Source organism: Amorphotheca resinae (assembly GCF_003019875.1).
Source record: "Amorphotheca resinae ATCC 22711 unplaced genomic scaffold M430scaffold_12, whole genome shotgun sequence".
Taxonomy (NCBI): Eukaryota; Fungi; Ascomycota; class Leotiomycetes; order Helotiales; family Amorphothecaceae; genus Amorphotheca; species Amorphotheca resinae.
In genome coordinates, this window is record NW_020194482.1 from 1,148,582 (window position 1) to 1,170,959 (window position 22,378).

General features: G+C 47.1%; 7 protein-coding genes across 7 annotated transcripts; 4 read left to right on the forward strand and 3 right to left on the reverse strand.

Annotated features, from left to right (window-relative positions):
* Positions 1-1,513: 1,513 nt before the first annotated feature.
* On the reverse strand, positions 1,514-2,434 carry M430DRAFT_53806 (hypothetical protein; the record flags this gene model as incomplete). Its single annotated transcript, XM_024868416.1, has 1 exon — positions 1,514-2,434. The coding sequence occupies one exon, from the start codon at positions 2,432-2,434 to the stop codon at positions 1,514-1,516; it is 921 nt and encodes a 306-aa protein (XP_024717579.1).
* A 1,253-nt stretch (positions 2,435-3,687) lies between these two features.
* M430DRAFT_128361 (hypothetical protein) lies at positions 3,688-4,739 on the forward strand. The gene is made up of 2 exons (XM_024862062.1): positions 3,688-3,800; positions 3,854-4,739. Exons 1-2 carry the CDS (start codon positions 3,736-3,738, stop codon positions 4,539-4,541), a joined length of 753 nt encoding a protein of 250 aa, XP_024717580.1. The 5' UTR covers positions 3,688-3,735; the 3' UTR covers positions 4,542-4,739.
* A 1,830-nt stretch (positions 4,740-6,569) lies between these two features.
* On the forward strand, positions 6,570-9,558 carry M430DRAFT_45376 (hypothetical protein; the record flags this gene model as incomplete). Its single annotated transcript, XM_024867764.1, has 3 exons — positions 6,570-7,028; positions 7,081-7,407; positions 7,477-9,558. The coding sequence occupies 3 exons, from the start codon at positions 6,570-6,572 to the stop codon at positions 9,427-9,429; spliced, it is 2,739 nt and encodes a 912-aa protein (XP_024717581.1). The 3' UTR covers positions 9,430-9,558.
* Positions 9,559-9,923: 365 nt separating this feature from the next.
* On the forward strand, positions 9,924-11,640 carry M430DRAFT_271282 (hypothetical protein; the record flags this gene model as incomplete). Its single annotated transcript, XM_024865528.1, has 9 exons — positions 9,924-10,340; positions 10,390-10,557; positions 10,621-10,755; positions 10,806-10,928; positions 10,979-11,077; positions 11,134-11,235; positions 11,288-11,365; positions 11,429-11,498; positions 11,564-11,640. The coding sequence occupies 9 exons, from the start codon at positions 9,924-9,926 to the stop codon at positions 11,638-11,640; spliced, it is 1,269 nt and encodes a 422-aa protein (XP_024717582.1).
* Positions 11,641-12,895: 1,255 nt separating this feature from the next.
* M430DRAFT_53808 (hypothetical protein) lies at positions 12,896-14,527 on the reverse strand (the record flags this gene model as incomplete). Its single annotated transcript, XM_024868417.1, has 2 exons — positions 12,896-14,339; positions 14,472-14,527. The coding sequence occupies 2 exons, from the start codon at positions 14,525-14,527 to the stop codon at positions 12,896-12,898; spliced, it is 1,500 nt and encodes a 499-aa protein (XP_024717583.1).
* A 3,810-nt stretch (positions 14,528-18,337) lies between these two features.
* M430DRAFT_185155 (hypothetical protein) lies at positions 18,338-19,488 on the forward strand. The gene is made up of 3 exons (XM_024863886.1): positions 18,338-18,360; positions 18,466-18,525; positions 18,581-19,488. Exon 3 carries the CDS (start codon positions 18,584-18,586, stop codon positions 19,382-19,384), a length of 801 nt encoding a protein of 266 aa, XP_024717584.1. The 5' UTR covers positions 18,338-18,360; positions 18,466-18,525; positions 18,581-18,583; the 3' UTR covers positions 19,385-19,488.
* Positions 19,489-20,655: 1,167 nt separating this feature from the next.
* On the reverse strand, positions 20,656-22,101 carry M430DRAFT_22649 (hypothetical protein; the record flags this gene model as incomplete). Its single annotated transcript, XM_024864737.1, has 3 exons — positions 20,656-21,516; positions 21,561-21,715; positions 21,762-22,101. 3 exons carry the CDS (start codon positions 22,099-22,101, stop codon positions 20,656-20,658), a joined length of 1,356 nt encoding a protein of 451 aa, XP_024717585.1.
* Positions 22,102-22,378: the final 277 nt, after the last annotated feature.

Here is a 22,378-nt window from a genome sequence, read left to right on the forward strand (position 1 = left end):
GATATCGAAAACTCCAAGTCGGAAGATCTCGAACGCAAGGAAATAGGATTGGAGAGACCGGCAATCTGATAATGGATATTCCTGTTATTTTATGAGCTGCTCAAGTAGCTGGCTGCCTATACAATCAAACTGCTCTCCTCCTATTGTGGGAGGAGTAGATCTCTCCTATGAACGTACTTGGATGGCACTTGAAACTTGATCATCATAAATGACAAGCTGATATCTCCAGTTGCAAAACCTCAATATGCGTCTTCTACTCGCTCAGTCTATTACACAGAAATGTTTGCTGAGGCGGGCCGTCAACAGGTAGAATTGAAGTTGGGTCTAGTAATGGACATATAGGCCATTCAATAGATACTTTGTTTTTGGATAGTATCAAGCCCGATAATACCAGTCACGGAACAAAATCATCTACTTCTGTTTAATCGCTATTCTGGAGCGCTGCTAGGTGTCACCTACCTAAGTATGTACAGCTAACACATGTTGTACAACCCTTTCCACTGCTTCTTGTTATCTCTATTTACTTATCATGCGACACCTCTTCCCCATTTTCAAATTTCCAGAAGTTTTTGGTCTTGAAGATTGAAAGAGCATGGTATCTCATAATCATCGAGAAGTTATAGGTGACAAAGTGTCCCACCAGATTACCCATGGCATCCAGAAGCCTACTTAATTGCTTGAATATTCAGAAAGCAAACAATAATAAGGGTCCACGAGTATGGTATCTGTTCAATATCCCAGAAACGATCCAAATTCAATCATTCAAAATCCCCAAACTGAAGCCTGTGGTACCAGAAAACAAAAACTGCGGATTGATCCTGCAATGCGTCGCTTTACCAGCAAGAAAAGGGGTTGTGACTACAAGCCCATTCTATACATCTGCCTCGGATTTCTCTAAGAACCCAGATGCCTTGTATGGCTTCCTTTCCGAGGTGGTTCCAGAGAGCGATGTGGTGATATCTCGCGGCTCAGCGTCCGTTCCGTTTTCGGGTGTCATCCGGAAAGAAATATGGAGGCTGTGCTTAAGCAAGGAACTTGCAATGGGTTGCAAGATACTTGTGTTAGATACGAATAAATCCTAGAAAATAGACTTGGATTTGCGCAACATTTTAGCTGAAACATCTTCACCCATATCTGATTCCGGGTTAGAAGTACTTCATATCGCTACTGTATCAATACTTATATGCTATATAGTTAATCGTCAGAGCCAGAGGGAAACGGGAGAGTGCGTGAGATGAGATACCCAGGTTAGGAACTGACTCGGGAAACAGATATAGAGAAGTAGTTGATGTCTTTATATGAAGCAAAAAGCAGGCTGTCTAGTTCGCTATGCTGAGTACCCTATCCCAAATGCAGTGCTTAGGTAATTTCGCTCTATACAATGGACATTTGTGTGCCCAACCAAATGATCCACCCAATGCTAAGTATCTTCATCAGTCATCAGCAGTCCATGAGATCGACCGTAACTCGTCATGTCGTAAATCGTGCAATGCTGTCGTCGCAGACGAATCAATCAATCATCCTCCTCGGAATCAACTTCCATAACCTGCTCATAATAAGGTAACTGACTGAGGCCTTGATCCTCATTCGGCACATCAAAAACCTCCTCGCAGTATTCTGGCTCCTCCAACTCCTCGATCCTAGCCGGAGGATCATCAAATATCAGACTAGACCTCTCCCCAACTCTCCGCCTGAGTCTTCTGGCACTCGAGCCAGCCTCATTAGCATCAAACAGCACGGGCTGGAGGTCCTCGTTATCGGTATCACTTCCAATACTCTGTGCCAAGCTTCGCTTCTGCACACTCCCAGAGCTTCTCCTCTTCCTCCTCTTCTCCTCCCTCCTTCTCTCCAGGTAAGCCTGCATTTCCGCTTCATCACTATTGAAATGCAGATCTCGTATCCCATGTAAAATTCCCGGGTCGAGGTCTCCTTCCTTAACAGAGCGGGCACGATCGGATTCCGCATCTTCGTATTGAAAGGGCCTGATTATAGATGCGGCATCGGAGTCGAAGGCCTCGTAGTCGTCTTCATCAAATTCCTCCAAAGTGAAATTCCCTTCGCTGACGATCCGTGTACGGACTGGGGGTTTCGAAGGGGACGATGTGAGGTACGTCCCGGGTGAGGGGCTACGTGATCGAGGGGGAGGGTCGTCGGCTTCTGAAGAAGATGAGGAATGCATGGAGGATGCTGGGGAGGAGGAACGAGGGGAAAGCTCGGAGTCCAGTGGTTGGAAGGGATTGTAGGAGAACGTGGGCCCATTGCCATTAGGTCTGATTGCGTCATGCAGGTCTGTAGAGATTTTGCGGGAGAAATTCATTCCATTGCGTCGATTCTTCAGATTGAAGAAAGTAGACGTTATCGGTGTATCAGGCGGAGAGGAAGGTCTTGCTTGCTGGGCAAGATTGAAATCGGGAGTCGTAGGCCGCATTGCCATTGTGTCCAGGGCTAGAATCAAGTCTTATTCGCTTGTTGGGTTTTTCTTGCGTGTCGAGCTCAAGGCGTCAGCGCCGGTAGTAGGTATCTCCAGCAGGGAGAAGGCAGACGAGGAGGATTGCAGGTCATGATAAGCGGCAGGGGAGCTCAGGCACGAATGGGCCTTGTGTCGTTTGGATCCAATTCTTAGGCCCTTCGTCTTAATCCGCGAGGATTAAAGGGGCTGCCAGGCAACGTCCGGATCTGAGAAGAGAGTTGTTACGTGTTTTCGAGTCTCTGTCTGCTCAATTGATCCTCGGGTGGATGTGCAAGGATAAGCGGCCAGTCGATCAGGGATTGCAAGGCGGCCAATAAACGACGGAATTGCTGATGGGGATGGAAGAATGGGTGGTCTCTGCTTGTCTAAGACCCCAAGATAATAAAAAATGCGGGGCCTGTCTCGGGAGGTAGAAAGCAATAATTACTTCGTAGAAAGGGGGAGATCGTAGAAAGCGGAATTTTTAAAGAAGTATTTTGGAGGAGGGCGAACGTGCGTGCCGCCAGCCGACTGACTTTATATACTTTTCCCTCCCCCTGCTCTCGAAAAATGCTGCACGTCAATCAGAGGTAAATGCGGCGCCTTCTGCAAGACCTAAATCGAGAATAAATGGGGAAGAACTGGGGCCGCGGTACTGGATTTGTGTGTGGAATAGTCGTGATAGGCAACTTGCAAAGGGAATCAACGGGATTCAGCCTTTCGTTGGGCGACTTGGGCAGCAATGCTCTAGGGCACCCCTTGCCACCGGAGGCCCTTCTTCTTCGTGGGGTCGAAAAAGATCACGAATCCTTTCGCCAGACTGTTGGCGTACCTCTGCGACGTGATGAAGCGCCGAGCCGCTGGCATTTTTATAAATTAAGGGAAGGGTTTTGATGATGCGTTGGCAGTCCTTGCGAATTTCGGGACAGGCGATGATTTGATCTCGCGGGGACGGATTAATGCTGGGAGGCAGAGCTCTTGTTTGTCGGTCCAATTGTATGTGGAGGTTGCGGCGTGGAGAAAGAATGGGAGAGTTGGTTTGGCCATTGGGGCCCATCCTGGGACGGGCCTTGATATTTGCGGACTGAGGCAGCAGTGTCAAAAGTCAGGCAGCACATATGACGAGTGTTAACGCCTCAGGCTCTCACATCGAGGTGGAACTACAAGACGGTCATGTGATCGGTCAATCGCGTACGCCCGACGACGACCGCGTTTGACTGTTTATATGTAGGTACCTAGGTAGGTATTCTGATGACCTTTGCCTCGATAAATATCCCCTGTCGATCATGTCTCTGCTAGAACGGCATCTTGAGCAGATCTCGCTCTCTTCCGAATCAATCGCAACACTCCCGTATGTCCAATTCCCTATACCGCATCTCTCTACTACCTATTGACCCCACCAAGTTTCCCCCCTCCAAAGATCTTTACAAATGCGCTCCTCTCCACCCACGACATCACATCGCTGATTCGAGACACCGAACCCCATGAACGAGCTCTCTTCTCTGTTCCACCACCCCCACCCCCTCCCTCATCTTCCGCGCCCTACCCTGAAAAGTCAAACAATCGCCGTCAAACTGTCTTCAATGTCGCGTCAGGAGAAGTGACAACTGGTACTGGAGGATCTGCTCGCGCGCCCAGGAGGAATACTGCTGTTGCAGCAGTTCTGGGTCCTGAATTACATTCCGCGGTCAGGAAGACCGAAGGGAGAGGAGAGGTAGACATTGAGGTCTTGTTGCGTGGGGCAGAGAAATTAAATAGTGTGTACTCCCTACCGGGTGTCCCAAAACGGATTGAAGGTTTGAGGGTAAGGCATGCACAGTTGATATCTAGTTTGGCGCACTATGAGCAGAAGGTTGCGAAACAGACGAGGGAGCTGGAGAGGATAAATAGGGGGGATGGGTGGAGTGCAGATGAGGACTTTGATGATGAGGGGGAGAGGATCCCGGGTACGGACGCAGAAGAGGAGTTTGAAGTGACAGACGAAGATTTGAGGCGGGAAGAGGAGGAAATTAGGGAGCTAGAGAGGAGGAAGAGGGAGTTAGAGGATAGAGTTAGTGGGATGGAGAGGGATTTGGGTGGACTCCTTAGGTGATCGGGCTGGACCAGCTTGCATGATTGTGGTCCCGAAGCGTGCCTTTCCGCACATGGCACCAGCATACTTGAGTTCCATCCATAAGCCGAGGGCTGGTACCCGTAGTGGGACAGACAAGACACCGGGGAGAAGGATGGCAGTACTCGAGGCGTTTGATACCCAGAAGAAATCCAATTACGACTCACGATTAGTACAGGTATCTTCTTCCCATTTTCTTTTCTTTATGTTTCTATGTTCTTCACGTACTCTCTGCATCGAACCCCTAAACGTCAACCTTGATCTCGATCTATCTGGCCACGGACACACCAGCCACCACGTCAATGGGCGTTCAAGGCTTCGAGTATGTATGCAAGGCAAAAGGGGAATTTTTGTCTCCATTAGAAGCTTGACGAAACAATCTTCCCCCCACCAGCATGGCAGTATTACGCCGCCTCTATACACTACCTTAATTCCAAGGGGTTTTGGGTAATGCATAGCGGCGAGCTTTAGAGGTTGATTTGCCATTGTATTTCAGTACTAGGATTCGGCTTCACTGTGCTGCTATTTATATTCTGTGACGCTTATGATTCCATGACTATTCCTCGGCGTTGCAGCGAAGGAGTAGAAACATCTCCTCCGGATCCCTGATGATTTTGACTGTATTGATATCTAAAAGTATTGAAGATTGTTGTTATTCAAATTCGCCCTTTATCTTTGATGACTTCAAGTTCCTTGATGCGGGGAGCCCAGGGAATTTGTGAAAATAAGACAAGATAAGTTACCCCGTGAGACCTAATCCTGTCTTCAGAATGCTAAGTTTGAATGTATAGATCTATAGTGGTAGCCAGCTCAGCATCGTCTCAAACTGAGAAAATATTCTACGTAAAGCTGATCTTTCAAAAGAGAGCTCCCATTCAAATCAAATTAGGTGATATAGGCTAAGTCAAAGAGGTAGAGTTCATTTATGTTTGTCTCTGGTCAAGCTTATGCATCGTTATGGCGTGTCTGGCTTTATTGATTCATGGTATTAGAACGCGTTCTAATTCAAGTTTAGACTCGTTTCCCAGCCTCAAGATGAAAGATCAAAAATCTTATTCAATCAGTGAATTGATTTTCCGGAATGTCGTCTCTCCTCTGCTATTGTTGGCTATAGGACAATGGTTTTCGGATTGCCAAGACTTTCGATATTCAATGTCTAAATTTGTAGATCTGTAGAGTGCGAATGATCCTTGAAGTCAGGTCAGGGCACATGGATTTTACAGACACAAATAACGTGCTCGCAAATTCCACAGAAAATACGCATTGTCTTTAGCAATTGAGAATAATGGTATTGTCCTAAAGAGAGCTTCGACGATAATAGACCTTTGTTTACTCGTCAATATCACAATACCACAATACCAACACAAGGTGCGTAAAGGTACACGAGCTACCCAGCACAATAACACTCCACACAATAGCAACAACACAATAGCAAGCTGGTATTATTCACCCACCAGCTCCTCCTACGCTTAAGCGCCCTCCTCCTCGCGTCAGAGCATTTACTTTTCTCTTAAGCTTTCCATTTCTCCAACTCTCACAAACCAATCCTTCTTCCAACTTCGATAAACCAATCCTTCTTCCAACTCCGATAAACCAATCTTTCTTCCCTTCTCGCACAACAACTCGACTCTCAAAGTCAAACAACCTTCTACTGCAAAACCAGACGCGTCCATCTTCCAGTTGTGAATATTCTCTCTGGAAGAAGGGATCTTGACTTTCTAGTAAAGTTCCTTTTATTTTCAAGCTCACGGAAAGCCAAACTCCTTGTTTACTTCTCCTTCTTACCCAAATCTCCCATCAACATAGAACGACTTGTTCTCTCTCTTGTTTACTTCCCCTTCTATCCACACTTTCCATCGACATAGAACGACTTGTTCTCTTGTTTACTCCTCCTCCTATCCACACTTCCCATCGACATAGAACTACTTGTTCTCTCAGATTGATTCTACATCTTTCATCAAGAGTTAGAAGAAAGTAGGTACAAAGATCAACTGTCGTACTTTCATAGCAATGCCTGCTAACACATCCGCAGTAACTCTCAAGATGGTCCGAATCAACGACGAAAGCATCCTCAAAGGACTGGACCTTGAGGATGCCAAGTCAATTAGAAAAGTTATGACCGCCCTGGAGTACCGCCTTACGCACTGTGTTCTGAACGCCAGCGCTGCCGAATTGATCGAGCTGGAATCCAGCCAGAATTCTTTGGTAAACTCTATCATGATCGACATCTCGACCACTTCCAAAACCCACCCACTTCTTCTCGAAGCTGCACTGCGCTTCATCTCATCTAGATATCAAAACGATGGAGGTGTTATCGCTGCAGCAGAGGAGCTTGAAACACTTGCGACTGCCTATGTGCTTTCAAAACCCACAGTTGATTCGAAGGCTTACGAAGAAGCTGAGAGGCGTATGGAAAAGATCAGAGGCAAAACAGATATTTTGCGAATCAGACAACGACTCCCTGAACTGGTATGTATTATCAATCTCATGCTCCAAAGCTCGACATTGCTGACTCCGATAGGCTCCTGGCGCTTTTTGCGTACAGATATTCGGTGCTCGACAAGCCTGTGAAATCGAAGCCATGGCCGTGAAAGTTGGCGGCGACATCCGCGATATACCACCACAGGTTCAACTTGGACTTCAGCCTGTTCCTGACGGACCCACGGGCCTGAACTTTGGTCAGTGCGAGCACTGTATCAGAAGAAAATTGAGTTGCGATCGCAAAGAGCCGAAATGTACTGCTTGCAGATACACTTGGAGCGATTGCCAATACCCTGTTCCTACTCCTGAAGAGGAACTTCATGAATCCAACGATGCTGCGAAGAAAGCAACTCAGCAGAAGGATAAAGTAAGTAATTCCACTTTTCCATCATTCTAGGCGGCTTCTGCGGGCTTGAGCTAATCAAACTTCCTACAGGTTGTTGAGGTCTCCAGTGACTCCTCGCTTTCTGAACTTGACATTGATAGCGATGTCTCCGAACCCCAGCCTCAGTCAACTCGAACCCGAAGTGGGAAGAAGGTGCAAAAGCCTGTGGCCCCCAAAAATACAACTAAGCCAAAGCCAAAGGCCGGCAGCAAAACCACTATGGCCCCTCCTCCCAAGCCACAGACTCAAGGCAAGAAGCGCAATCTGGATACTATAACTGTCCAAGACGAACCAAACACAGAAGATGATGAGCAAGCCACTAAGCCGCCTGCCTCAAAGAAGCGCAAGGCTTTACCTGCGGCTCCCCAGAACACCGCAAAGCCAAAGGCTGATACTCAAATTGTTTCTAAGCCCATTTCACCCAAACCAAGAACCCGCAGCACGAAGCGGAACTTGGATACCACAAATGTCGAAAAGGAACCAACTCCAGAAGAGGATGAACAGACGACTATGCTCCCTGCATCAAAGAAGCGTAAGGCGCAAGCTGCAGTTCCAGAAGATGATGAACAAACCACTACGCTCACTACATCAAAGAAGCGCAAAGCTCAATCTGCAGTTCCAGAAGATGATGAACAACCCACTATGCTCACTGCATCAAAGAAGCGTAAGGCTCAAGCTGCAGTTCCAGAAGACGATGAACAAATCACTACGCTCACTGCTTCGAAGAAGCGCAAGGCTCAATCTGCAGTTCCAGAAGGCAAAGAACAGAGAACTATGCTCCCTTCCTCAAAGGATGGCAAGCTTCAGTCTGCAATTTCCCAGAACAACACAAAGCCAAAGGCTGATACTCAAACTACTGAGTCCCTGTTCACCATGCCCCAAACTCGAAGCAAAAAGAGGAAGTTGGATACTATGACTGTCCAAGAGGACGAAAGTCTACAAGACAATGAGAAAACCACAATGCACGCTCCCTCGAAGAATCAGAAGCCAGCAGCCGCAACCAAGCCACAAGGTTCTACGAAGACACAAGCTGCCACAAAGACGAAAGCTGCTACGAAGCCACAAGACGAGGAAGACGAAAGCGAGGAAGATTCAGAGCCGCAAACCAAGCGTCTGCGTTCTGGCAGGAAAGCGGCTGGTAGACCTCCCACTGCACGGTCTGCACCCACTGCACCCACTGCCCCCACTGCCCTCCCTGCCCCCGCTGCCCTCCCTGCCCCCACGCAGCCCTCCCGTGGCAGACCTGTCCAAAATCATGCTGGACAGAAGCTATGCAACACTTGCCAGGCTTGGAAGAACCCTGGAGACTTCGCTCTCAAACAGCACTCGAAGATCCCCGGAGCTAGGGTTGGGTATTGTGTCCGCTGCCAAATCAAAAAGCAAGAGAACAACAGAGCAAAGGCACAAGCCAAGAAACAGAGAATGGCCCAACAGAACGGAACGGCTCTCACCGATGATAATGATGAAGATACTGAAGATCAAGTCCAAGACAGCAAGCCGACCATGACTTCAGCCCCAGGCACTACCTTGAAGAATATCGCCGAGGAGAATGAAGGAGAGAGCGTGGTGTCTGCTGACGAGCATGGACCAATTATCAAAAAAGAGCGCGTTGAAGAAGAGGACCTATACGGTATTTCAGATGATGATCGTCCAGCCGTTACTTCAGGCCGAGGCACTACTTTGGAGACTATTGCTGAGGAGAGCGAAGAAGAGAGCGTGGTGACTGCTGACGCGCATGGACCAATCATCAAAAAAGAGCGCGTTGAGGAAGAGGACCTATACGGTGTTTCAGACGACGATCGCCCGGCCGTTACTTCAGCCCCCGGCCAGTCCTTGGAGGATATTGCTGAAGAGGGTGAGAATGAGTACGATCCTCCAGACGACATATTCTATTCTGCTGAGGGGGATTACATGAACGATGAAGAGCTCGCTCGTAGTGGACTTCTTCACGATGGCTCAGGAGATGCGCAGGAGGCGTTTGGAGCTGGTCAAGGAGAAGTTTAGACTGAAAAATAGGGGCCACGAGGTTCAGCTCGACGAAGATATATTGAGGTTCAGTGGGTTGCATATGGAGTGAGGAAAGCAGATCAGACATTTCACGGGGCTTCGTCAGATTGTTAAGGATCGTGCTGGACCTAGATTGCTCCGAGGAGGTTAGATATTAGTTTGTTTTCTTTGATTCGAATGCTGGACATTTCGAAAAAAGACATCACGGAAAGCAAACTTCGACACATGGAATTCTCAAATTGCAGTCTAGTTAAATAAATTCATTCAACCATCATGTCATTTCTCTCCACTCTTTGATATTTACAATTTTCAACACTATTCTGCCTGTCTAGTCGACGAACTGAAATCGCATGCACGGCTCTCCTTGAATACAGTTGATGAATACTATTCCTTTCAGCATCTTCGGCGTCCTTAGAGATACTTCTGCCGCAAGTCTACAAAGAGAAGAGGATTTCCACCGGTTTGTCTTTAAGTCTGTTAATCAGCTCAAGATGGTTCGATACAACAATTCCTCCGTCCTTCGACGACTTGACCTCGATAATATCAAATCAATCAAAAATATTATGAGCGCCCTGGCCTTTGCCTTGGACAAGTCTTCTACCGAAGCCGCACATAAATATGGGCTAGATGTTGCTCTTGGAAAGATGGAGAGCGTATGGGTAGAATATATCTTGAATGCCATCAAGAGAAGCGCGAACTACACCCTGTTGAGAGACGCGATTACGCGTTTTGTTGAAAGCAGGTCGGAGCCAAAACAGCGCATCCTCCAAGCAATTACAGAACTTGAGAGTCTCGCCGATGAACAAGTCTTGACCGTGCCGGAATTTCATCTAGAAGAATACGAGGAGGCTTTGAAGCGCTTCGAGGCACTGCCTCCCCTGATCCAACCTACGGTTGAAGAGATACAGGTAGGATATATTCCTCCCGCTTTGCAAGACCCAACTAAGCTGTTTGTAGCCGTCTACTCCATTGCCAAAGAAGAGAGGAAGGCCCAGAAAGAATGCGAGGCTGTTATTGGAGAACCAATCCGAGAATGGGCCTACACTTGAACCTGTCAAACCTACACTTGAACCTGCCAAACCTACACCTGAACCTGCCGAGCATACATCTGAACCCGCTGCAAAGGTATGATATGACTACTACTCCCTTGATTCAAAACTATGACTAATTTTTGGTCAAACTGGGAAGATTCCTAAAAAGATGGGAAGACCTCGAAAAAGCGATGTTCTGCCTTTGGAAGAGCAGGTCGAGAACAAGCCCACACTTGAATCTGTCAAACCTGCTATACTCGAAGCTGCCAAATCTACACTTGAAGCCATCCAGGTATGAGAGAGTTATTATTCCTTTATTTTAAGATCCAAACTAATTTGCAGCCATTGCAAAAAATTCCAAAAAAGATGGGAAGACCTCGAAAGACGGAGATTCTACCTTTGGAGGAGCAGGCTGAGAACAAGCTCATACCCGAACCGGCTATGGCTATACCTCAAGCTGCCGAGGTATGACATGATTGTTACTCCTATTTTAAAAGCCTTGAACTAATTTATAGCCAAAGGTCAAAATCCCCAAGAAGAGGGGAAGACCACCAAAGAACCGCCAGACGGCTTTGGGGGAGCAAGTCCAGAAGCCTACACTTGACACTGTTCAGGTATGATATGGCTGTAACCCTTCTAATTCAAGTCTTAGAACTAATTTACTTTGCAGGCAACAGATAAAATCCCAAAGAAATTGGGAAGGCCACCGACCAAGCAACGAGTAGCTTCAGAAACTCAAATTAGGAAGGAGCCAAAGCTCAGAGCCCTCCTGGTATGTTAAAATTCTCCTAGCATTCCCATATCTAAGACTGAAGATTCTGCAGCCAAAACCCCCAGCTACAGCACAGAGTGGAAGCTTCCAGCAGAACGTAGAGAATCTGGCCAAATATGGAGTCGAGCAGGTAATAGCAATATTATTCTTTTGTTTGATTTCTCAAAAGTTGGCTAATGAATCTGCTTTATAGCTAGAGACCGAAGTTCCACAAGAGATTGAAAGCCCTCCGAAAAAAGCTCGGTTTACAGAGGAGCAGGAAGGTAATATGGTTAAGGTGTGAATCAACTCCTCGAGACTCATGGGATAGAATCTAATGCTTTTATAGCCAACAAATCCTGCGCCAAAGAAAAGGGGAAGACCGCCAAAGAACCGGAACCTGAACAATGGAGCTGGACACTATGAGATGTAAAGGAGATATACTACTAGGACCCAAAAGGAAGCCAAAGAGAAGTTGCCGGAGGAGGGGTTGGAAGGAAATGGAGGATCATTGAATGATTGCTGATTTTCTAGAGCCATTGGAAATGCTAGGAGTTTTGTACAAGTATTACTGGAGCCTCATACTGGGGGATAGGTAGCTAGGTAGGTAAGGAAGATAAACTACGTCTAGCAATTTTGATTCCCTGCCCAATAAACCCCTAGGTTCCTACAATGTTTTCAAGCTGAATATGTTTCTGATGCCGCCACTATTATACTCAAATCAGGATGCTCTCCTGCTATTATAATCGCAGACCAAAATCCCCTAGCAGATTGCTAATATTGTTCTCCTTAAAATATTCCTCGAATTTCAAGAACACCGGTGTTACAACAGTCAGCTCCGCCATATCGCCGCGCTCATGCTAATTAAGCTGAGGACCGGCATGATGTGTTCAAGTATATGTCCCGAGCGGCAACAGGGATATAGAGAATGTGGGTTACTGTATTGGCTCGACTTGATTTTGAAGGTATCGAAAGGGCTGGTTTTTCTATCTTCGTATCTTTCTAGTGCACTAATGTAGGACTTGCTTATTAGTGCGGTTAAGGAGTATTGTGGTTGCTAGGTATACCTTTACTGTTTGAAATTTCTAGATATTTTCGGTCCGAATTATCTTGAGGAGTCGAACTACAGCCAGAGCTGAGGATTTGAGATCTTGAAGCTCATTGGGATGATTAGATTGGCTCTGATACTTTGTTTTTTGTGTTGCATTTGGGATTTGCTGTCTCTAGAGCTAGCAGAAGATGATGACAGTTCTGTTAGGCTTTTATGAATATCTCTCAGGCTGATGTGTTTTGTTGCAATAAGTCTGAATTTGGGTATGGCGGATAGGTTTGGTTAGGAAAGAAGGGAGTGTATCTTAGAGTCTTCATTCTCTGCAAGTCATTTCGGGTCATGCGCAGTGAGAGGATATATCTCTAATGGACTGCATGCAGATAGAGGCCAACGCCCAGATCCAGTTCAAGCCATGTGGCGAGAAGATCAAGCAGATTTGTTAGATAGCATGATGTGAATCTACAGTATCCTTGAGTTTTTGCACAGCAAATTGACTCCAAGGACGAAAATCGTATTCGTTATCTAGAGTCCCAGTGTGGCCCACTGCCTCCCCTTTTTAGCCGAGCCTGAAGCCTGAAATCACGAAGGGAACACCACACTTGGATGACATCGTGGCGACTCATCGCTGATCTAATCAATCTTGATACCCACCTGTCCGATTTTCCTCAATCCAAAAGCAACAACTCCCAAGACCAACACGTTGGCAGCAAAACACAACCAAAAAGTTACCCTATAGCCGTCCATCAAAGTTTCAACATGAGGACCCTTCTCGTTCAAGGTCACACTGGAAGCAACTACAGCGGTGATAGCCAGGCCGACGCTGTTCCCAATATTGCTGATGGTATTGAATACCCCACCAGCAAGGCCATGAGTCTGAGGAGGAAACACAGATGTGATCAACAGATTGGCAACGGTAAAGAGCACATCTGCACAGATTGGCGTACAAGCAGTGGCAATGAAAGCACACGTCCAATACGACCACTCAGGCTTAACAATGGCCATGAGTAGAGGAGACACTGCCGTTATAGATGCTGACACAAGAACCAGGATATCCGCCCTCACACGTTTCACCAGCCAGCCGGTGAGGAAGTTCGTTGCAGCGCCAGTGATAACCATAGGGAGAAAGCGGATAGAAGTCTGAATTGCCGACAAAGATTGGACGGACTGATAAAAAAGGGTCAAGAAGTACTCGATTGCATTGAAGACACCCCATACAATGAAGACGGTTATACAAAGGGAGGTGAAAACCCGGTTCGTCCAGAGAGACGGCGGGATGATGACTTTGTGGCCAAGCCGCTCTTGTCTGCGGACATAGAAGACAAATGCGGGAATAAGGGCAACGGCAATGGAGAAGAGCGTGATCGGAGCTGGTTCCAGGAACCGGGAACTACCACCTGCAAGGACCGAGAGCACATACGAGAACATGCCGAGGGAGGTACTGAGAAGCAGGCAGCCAATCCAATCGATCTCGCTCTTCAGTCGCTTCAAAATCGTAGAGAGCGATTGGGTTTCGGAGACAGGATCCGCCGGGATACCAAAGATAGAGATAAGGAAGATCACAAAGGTCAGGATAGCCCCGATGTAGTATCCAAATCGCCAACCAATACTCTGGACGAAGATGCCACCAAGTACAAGCCCAATGGAGTATCCAACCGGCTGGCCAGCGCCAAGACAAGCAAATGCAGTGTTGCGCCAAGAGCCAACTGGAATGTTCCTCGTGATAATAAGGACCGAGGAAGGGAGGCATAGAGATAAAGCCAGACCTTGAACAGCGCGGAATAGGATGAGCTCGATACCCGTCTTACAAACACCGCAAGCAATTGTCGTCAACGTCAGGAAGAAGGCCCCGACAAGAAACATCTTGCGCCCGCCCACAACATCTGTAATTGAGCCACAGATGAGGAGGGTGCAGCCACATGCCAGAGAGTTCACCGAAGCAGGCCAGAGTAGCAGGGCACTGGAAAGCTCCAGGTCACGTGCCATGGTTGGCAGACAGACGACCAGTATTCCTGCCAACATGCTGTTGACGAGGGTGATGCAAGCGACATTGCTGACAATGGCTATTGTCCTCCATCTCGAGAGGGATGAGGCGTTGACATTCTTCAGAGATGGAGAGGAGGGCTTGGCTTCCTCGAGACGCTGAACATCGGGTCTTTGAAGAGATTTGGGGCCGTGAGCAGGTGCCGGATATACGATTGGCTCCAACTCAATGGCTCCAAGGGCGTCCGTCGAGACCTCGAGACTGGTTGTGGTGCGTGACATGGAGACGGGAGAGACTGATCGGGAGAAGGTAGCTGTGGTTCACCAAAGGATGAAGGTCCTGGGGGAGGTCCTAGCCTCATATAAACCCTCACCTATGATACGATCAATAGCCAAAGTGGCGAAATACGAAGAGATATAAGAGGTATGAGTGCAGAGTAAGCTTACATTACCCAAGATGGCAGCTGAGTAGCCATTCCAGTCATAGCAGCGGTGAAGCGACAAGCGACAAGCGACAGGGGCAAGGGGCTATCTTATTTGAAACCTCAGGCAGGAACACGTAGCTGAGTCAGCACACAGTCAGCAGCCGCTAGCACTGGGCCAAAGTCAACGACATCTCAACTTTCTTCTCCTTTCCCTCGTGGAGGTCCGGCCAGGACTCCTCCCGGCACTCATCCAGCACTTTCTTGGGTCCGCAACAGTCTCTGAGGTGTATTTTCCATTTCTATAGGAAAATGCGAAACCACCGGCGCTGAAAAATTGCAAACCGCCGAACACTCTCACCCCTATCTACTACATGCGTGTTTCAATGCCAGCTACGTCTCCCGACTCTCCTTGATGGCCACCATTTTCTTCATCACCTCTCTCTCCTCGAACTCTTTCCTGAGAATCACTATTATTCTCAATCAAGTCATTGATTTGGTCAATGAGTTCCGGAAGACGCCTATAGACGGCATGGAGGGCAGAAACCGTGCGCTTCCCCGCTGTCTGGCTTGATGTGGATATTCCCGTGTCCAAGTGTTTCTTTCCCATCTCGGTGGCTGTGCCAGCAAATTTCTGGTTGTGCTCTTCAGCGATTATTTTCCAATCTTGGCCGGTCAGGCGTCTGCGTGTCAGCCTGACCCTGGACAAGATCTGCGCCTTGAGATGGTTGAGCTCGGTCTCCGTCCACTTACGCTTGTTTGGATTAGCCCTGTAGTCGGGGTCAACTTTGAATAAGCGGCGAAGAGTTTGGCTACGCCATTTATTTCCTTCGGAGATCCATTTGGAATCGTCCCACTTGTCCTCGTGGGCACCCGGGAAGAATCTTTCGTGGATATTGCCTTCGGAGTCTTTGAGAGACAACCTGAGCTTTCCTGGCTCTCTGATACCCTTCCGGATTGGCCTGCGATCAATTCGATTATCCTTGAGAAAGAAGCTTGTATTTATTGGCGCGCGCGGCGTATGCTTCGAGGGCTAATAGTCTTTTATCAACAACCAATCTTCCCCATAACGCATCACCTTTACTTACATCATCCCTGTCCCAATCGGGTTGTATGTACTTTTTCTTGATGGTTCCGTCTTCTGTTGTGACAAAGCTCATATTGAAAGGTACTCGGGGAGAATTTTGTGTGGTACAACGGTTCTCAGTAGTCTATAGGCGATACAATCAGCTTCGGCAATGGAGTCAACGGGTGCAGGAGACTCACTTGAAAGTGCGGACCTCCAAACCCTTGTTGAGTGGCAGGGTGGACACTGGCAGCTGCCGTAGTATGAGCTTGGGGGAGGCTCATGAAACCATCATCGGCAGGTGGGAGGCTGGCAGCTGCGGCAGGATGAGCTTGAGCAGGGGCACCCATGTACCCCCAAAAGCCTTCTCAATGTCAGTGGACTCGCTTTGTGGGACTTCTGAATGGTTTTACCTGTGGTAACAGCAGGTGGATGCGTGCCTTCTCAATCTCAGTCAATTCGAAGCCAGGAAGTTTGGAGACATTGATATGTTTACCTTGAAGCCCATGAGCATCTGGCCAGCCACTGCTGTAATATCCCCATTGGAGATTATCTTGCTTGTACATGACAATGGGATTCCTACAGTTCCGTGTGGACGTTAGCTTCCGTGGAGATAGTCTGGCTCTCATGAGGTATTGTCCTTCCTCTCACACTCGCATGAGGCGTCGAATGGAGATCAAGGAGCTTATTGTTCAATGCTTCTTGTTCAATGCCGTATTGATCGAAGCAAAGAAGACAATATATTCCTTTCGTTAAGGGTGATCTTACGTCTTGCCGTGCTGGTACTGTTTAAGAGTCAGCCAATCCAAGGATGAAAACGCGTCGAGGCTTTGGTTGTATAATGTTGTGCACAGGGCTGAAGTGGATGTTACTAGGAGTAGCATATGATGCAGGGAACCACCGAAGAAAGTAACGCCAGGAGAAAAACAGAAGGCAGACACTCAGTTTGAGGATGTGATTTGGATTTTTGGATGTTTTGTTGGGGACAGATCGACAGCCAGCAATGGGATATTGCTATGACTGAGCCGTTTCTAGAGAGCTGTAAAGCTTTGCCTAGATCGCGGGCTGTCTTGACCTAGGCGCGTCTTGGCCGCAGCGTATCTAGACTCACGCGTCTAACTGCACTTCTTCTCAAGAGTTGATGCTCAATGGAGAAGGGAAACAAAGAAGGGGCTTCCTGAACTTCAAGAAAGGATAGGGCACACTTACCTTGACTTCTTTGTAGTCTGCTGTGAAGAGTGTGCAATTCTTGAAGTTGTGGGAAGTTGAGAGAAGTGTGTTTCTCTTTTTGGTCTGAGGGCGGATGGTTGATGACCTTCGCTTGTCTCTTTATGGACGAAACGCCATTCACTTGGAACTTAGGTACAGAACCTAGTTGCTTTACCTCAATTGGACTCTCCGGATCCTCGGCATTGAATTGGCTCAAATCAAGACTCTTTTCGGCACTGTCTAGCGTCAAAGTTGACTCGATATTGGGAATTCTATACTTCATTCCACTAACACTACCATGCCGAAATTCTGCAATTCGAAGTGTCTGGAGCACATGGTTAAACCGCTCTTTACGATTTCTACAATAATACCAACAAGATATGGTACGCAGAACTGTATAAAAGTGCCGAAGGAAAGACTCAGATAATCCGGCACATTTGGAGGTTCTAAGAAGAATGAAAAGGCGAAGGATATTACAGTATTCTCGTCTCCCAATCACCTGGCATTGGGGAGTCAGTTATGCTGTAATAGGAACTCGGCACCCTGGACTTTGACTACCTCTGTCTCTCCCATCTGAATAGCCATATTGTTGTCCGGGAAGATTCATTCCCTATATGGGATATCTGTTCATTCCTCCCTCTGTATAGTATCTTTCGAATCTCTTATTGTGGCTTATACAGCTTGGCTCCAACCAGTTCCTGTGACCCTTATCTCACTTGTTCAGTTGTCTCTCCAAATCTGCATCTGTTCATCTCGACTCAGCAGTTGTGAACGAGACCCCTGGCTCTACTCTGGTCAGTGCTTGGCTAGACAAACCTACGTGGATCAGATCAGAACAAGCACTTTCTGACCTTGTTTAGTTGATTAGCCCTCCAGAGCCTAATCACACTGTTGTTGTTATAAGAAATCTGCGAGACTCCTCTGTTTGTCGCCATTAATCCCTCTTGAAGCGTGAATTCTTGATCTATCAGAAGACTGTGCCAATTTAACAACAGAAAGCAAAAGAGCCATGCAAAGTTGAATGGTCAAAGAGAAATATGAAATGGGTTTTGGCTTTGACTTTGGCTTTAGCTCTGGGTTTGGTTAAAAACAAAGTGTTTCTTACCTTAAAGCTGTATCGGTAAAGTTGATATTGTCGCGAAGCAGGAAAAATGGCTCGCGTCTTATTGAATGAGAGCTGCTTCCACCACCTCTTCTCGGTACGACTGGCTGGCTTCCTCTCTCGCCTTAACGCAGTCGACTCTTCTTTTCAACGAAGGGTTTGAATCTCTTGTATCTCACATGAACGCGTTCAACTCCGCATCCTGCAACAACACAGCTGGCTCTTTTTCACGAGCACAATTGATCCTTCTTAGAGATTTCCTGAACTTCATCTCTGTGTCAACACAGTTGACCATTCTATTCCCCTCATTAACGCGGTTAGTCCTCTTCTCTACCCTTCTCTCTCGGCACACGCGACTCTTCTTTTTACATTAATACAGTTGACTTTCCTTGTCACTAATAGGGTTAATTGTTCTTCTTAGATCTTCCTTTTCACAACTTGACTCTTTTCTTTGCATCTCAATAATAACGCAAAGAGATTTGTAAGTCAGCATTGTGAGCTGTCTCCTTTACGGACAATTACTGAATTTACTACAGACAATGTCTGACAAACAACGGGATCCAAAGGATCTGGAGGCCGCGCAGAGCCTTATCCTCCTCTCCCTCAGCGAACGCCCTGCTCAGCCTTCTTCCTCTACAGCTACCACTGCCCTTGCAACCGCCACCGTCCCAGCCCAACAAAGTCAAAGAGCGAGAAACGCCCAGTCTGGAAAGAAGAAAAACGCTCCAATCTGCCCAGGGGCTAAGTTTACCTGGTCGGACAACACGCACATTGACCGGGCAAGCATGAGAGTGGGCAAGGTTGAAAAATCGAAGTTGCAAATGAGCCTTAAGGCGACCGATGGGAGATGGCATACATTCGAGTACTTGAGGAAGGATGAAGTAGATTGGGACTCGAAAGCATCGGTGTTGCTTGCCAACACCTGGCGCTGGCAGATTTTCCGGCGGAGATTGAACAAGCCCGACGAGTCTACCACCATACGCAGACATCGGTGGACCGCGGCTGAGGTGCAAGTTCTGCAGAGTAACGCCTCCCTCCTCCGCCGACCATCCTCTATGACGGCTCAGCAATGGGCTGACTTGGCTGCCCTTCTTCCCAACCGTGAGAAGAAGTCCATCATATCCAAGTTCGCGAAGTTGCGCCTGGGGTCACAGGCAAACAACTCGGAACAGGTAGATCATGATAGCGAGGATGATGAGGAAGACGAGATGGAGGAGGAGTTGGAGGACAAACACGGCGGCGATTTGGAGCATGGATTGGAGGATGACAGTGATGATGAGTTTGACGGCATGCGCCCTTCTGCTCAGCCAGTGGGTGGAGTTCTCATCTCGGCCAACTAACGAATTGGAGGATGATAACGATGACGATTTTGATAATTGATGGTGTTTTGGCGTTTAGATAGTGGGTAGACTTCTCGGCTTTGAATGCTAAAGGCGTACCGGTAATTCAGAATCCGAAGCATATGCATAGATACAAGACGTCCCGCTGCCCGCGTCTGTCCGCTTGATAGCTTACTGTCTTCTCGGACCTCTTCTTTAGGGTCCTCCCGAGTCCCGGGAATCTTATTGCTATTGTACTCCTGATATTGCGTCCTTCGTCTCTATAAACCTCAATGCCTCCTTCAATACTGTCTTCGAGTTACTAGTTTCCTCTCTTTCTTATATCCTGTGCTTGACTTTTTCTTCATTCAATTCCTCTTCCAACTCTGTGCTTTTTGTGGAAAGAAAGGGTTGCGTACCTAATGAAGGGCGTTCGTTGAAAAGGTAGGGTTATTTGAACTTGGGGTAGACAAGCTCAGAAGAAATGGTAATGCTACAGTACCTAGCCTTGCGATGTAATTGCTGTCTGTGTTCTTCTCTACTCATCCTGATTAGCAAGTTTGACATAAAATTACAATTTTAGGAGACTCAAAGACTCGCAGCGTCCGCCGCATGTGGTGCACCACGGTCTGTAGTCTTTATCGCGATCGTTCTTCTTCTACTAAAGCTCCCCACGCCCATGCCCAAGCTGATCCATAATCCATTATTCTCTTTGGACTCTTATTCGTCATAAACCAAGGAAGCGTAACATCTCTGACACTCGGGATATCTTCTTGCTCCTCCCTACTCCAGTCAAGTCTAGGGTATCTCCAAATTCCATATTCCATATTTCACCCACGTTACCTACCTATGATGATATCTTGATTCCTAGTTTTGGGTACTGCTTAATTAAAAGTTGGGTTAGGCAAAGGGATGTTTGTTTTTGAGTCTTGACTCTTTTTGTGGTTTGGCTGAAGCCACGAGCCTTGGGCCATCTGCACACTCCTTCTTCCCCTGTCCACAAAAGATAATATTGTTGTTTTTTACTCTAGATATACAATATCAAGAAGGATTGTAAAACTTTTATTTGTAGCTTATGTCTGTCTTGAGATTTGATTGTTAGCGATGCTTGCTTCATGATTCATCACTTTCTCTATCTGAATCTGAATCTGAATCCCTGGAATTGAACTCAGATGATTGGGAAGAAGGAAAAGAATATACGTTATGCATGGTGGCTAACTTGGGAGGCATTATATGATTAGGAAGAATAGAGTACAGGAATTATTTTCTCTGCTCAAGGCTAATTATGTACATTACCACGGATTGTTCTCGTCCACCCTTCCTGTACGTGACTTTGCTGGCGAATTTTCCCGATGCTGTGAAGACTTTGCTGGCGAATTTTCCCGAAGCTGTGAAAACTTTGTTGGCGAAGGTTCTCGTGACTGCACTTGCGACTGCACTTGCGACTGCACAGGTACTGATCGGAGTGGCAGAAATACAGGAGTCGGCGATGCCATAAAAGGTGAGTCTGGACATAAGTCATCCGTTGTCCTTTCCACCTTTGCCTGAGGAGGATCATCATCATCATCATCCGACTCCCAGTCATCATCGTCGTTGGCTTCTGCTGCTCCACACAAAGACGCCATTCGAATTAGATCCCACTGCAGCGAGAACAAATCCCAGCTTGGAATAGCCGACTTGTCTTGGGCAATAATCTCAATAACAGTTCCATCGACAATCGGCCGGTAGGTGCTGGAGTGTGCGATCTTGACATTACCGCCCTCATCTGCGTATGGCTGGAGGCAGTCAAGAGGGTTTAGATCCCATGCAACTTCATCTTTCATCGCCAACTTTGTCTTAGAAAGCCACCGAAATCTAAGGCGGATGCCATTCTCAATCTTTTCAATAGGCTCAAAACCAATCATAGCTTTGCCCCACCATCTATGTAATAATGGTTCCAAAGCAACCATATTCATAGCAGTATCAATAATATTTTTATCTCCAACAAGCATGCGCGAGAGCTTCTGGTGAACCTGTTCACCCCATAGAGTATAAACCACGTATAGGCCAGAAGTTGTCCGATCTGGAGTATTAGTAGCCGTGAATGGAAATATGTGGCATATATCTGGATTCGCAGTTCCAGTCACTACGCAGTATCTATCTCGAAGCTCACACTATAAAGTTAGTAACTGTATAGCTAAAATAGATCCAAACTCACCTTCTGAGATTCTTTCCTATCACGATAACTCTTGTCAAGATTACGCTCATCTAAAAAAGCCTCGCTGCGTGCTTCGCTGTATGTAGAAGATCGCGTTCTCTTTTTTGATACACCCGCATGTGTTAGCTCATCCTGTGATAGAGGCTTTGCTAGGACTACTTGGCATTAGCATTAACAGTATAAACTGACAATGTAACATACAAACTTTCAACAACATAGTTGTATCTGGTATAACACTCTTAATTATCGACAGCGCAAAAGGATTGTCGCGAATATCTCTTAACTGCTCCAACGGAATCACCATCAAAGCACTCCATAGTACAGCTGTGAACTGCATCTGAACTGCGGCCTTCTCCCACTTTTTTCGAATGTCTCGGAGGAGTTCTAGCCGTTGCTCGATGTCGCTGATATAACTTGTGGGTTTCGAGTATGCTGGGCGTGCCCGTAGGAACGCTCTTAGCGCCAGAAGATCTTCGGGTTGGGTGTTTTTGTCGGCGAGAAACCGAGATAACTCGGCAGAGAGAGCTTGCTCGGTTGCCATGATGGCGATAGTGACGATGGTAATGAAGGAATGAGAAGTGAAGGAGATGGTGACGGTGTTGTGGGCGTTGCGGAGGGTGAAGGAAATGGGAAGAAGCGAAGAAGATAAGGTACCTTATGTAGAGGAGGATACCTCGCTAAAGTGGTGGCTGGCCCATGCACGCGCGTTGCCTAATGTAGGAGGGTAGGACCCCCACCAGTTTCCTAATGCGGACCCGCCGTCTGGTCTTTTACTCTTATTAAAACTTTATTAAAGGTAAAATATAAAAGTATCGCTT

What these genes read in the sequence shown, in the direction of transcription:
- M430DRAFT_128361 (XM_024862062.1), top strand. Translation starts at nt 3,736, where the DNA reads ATGTCTCTGCTAGAACGGCATCTTGAGCAGATCTCGCTCTCTTCCGAA. An exon ending in GAATCAATCGCAACACTCCC is followed by an intron (nt 3,801 to 3,853) that starts GTATGTCCAATT and finishes GACCCCACCAAG; the next exon opens with TTTCCCCCCTCCAAAGATCT.
- M430DRAFT_185155 (XM_024863886.1), top strand. Translation starts at nt 18,584, where the DNA reads ATGTCTGACAAACAACGGGATCCAAAGGATCTGGAGGCCGCGCAGAGC.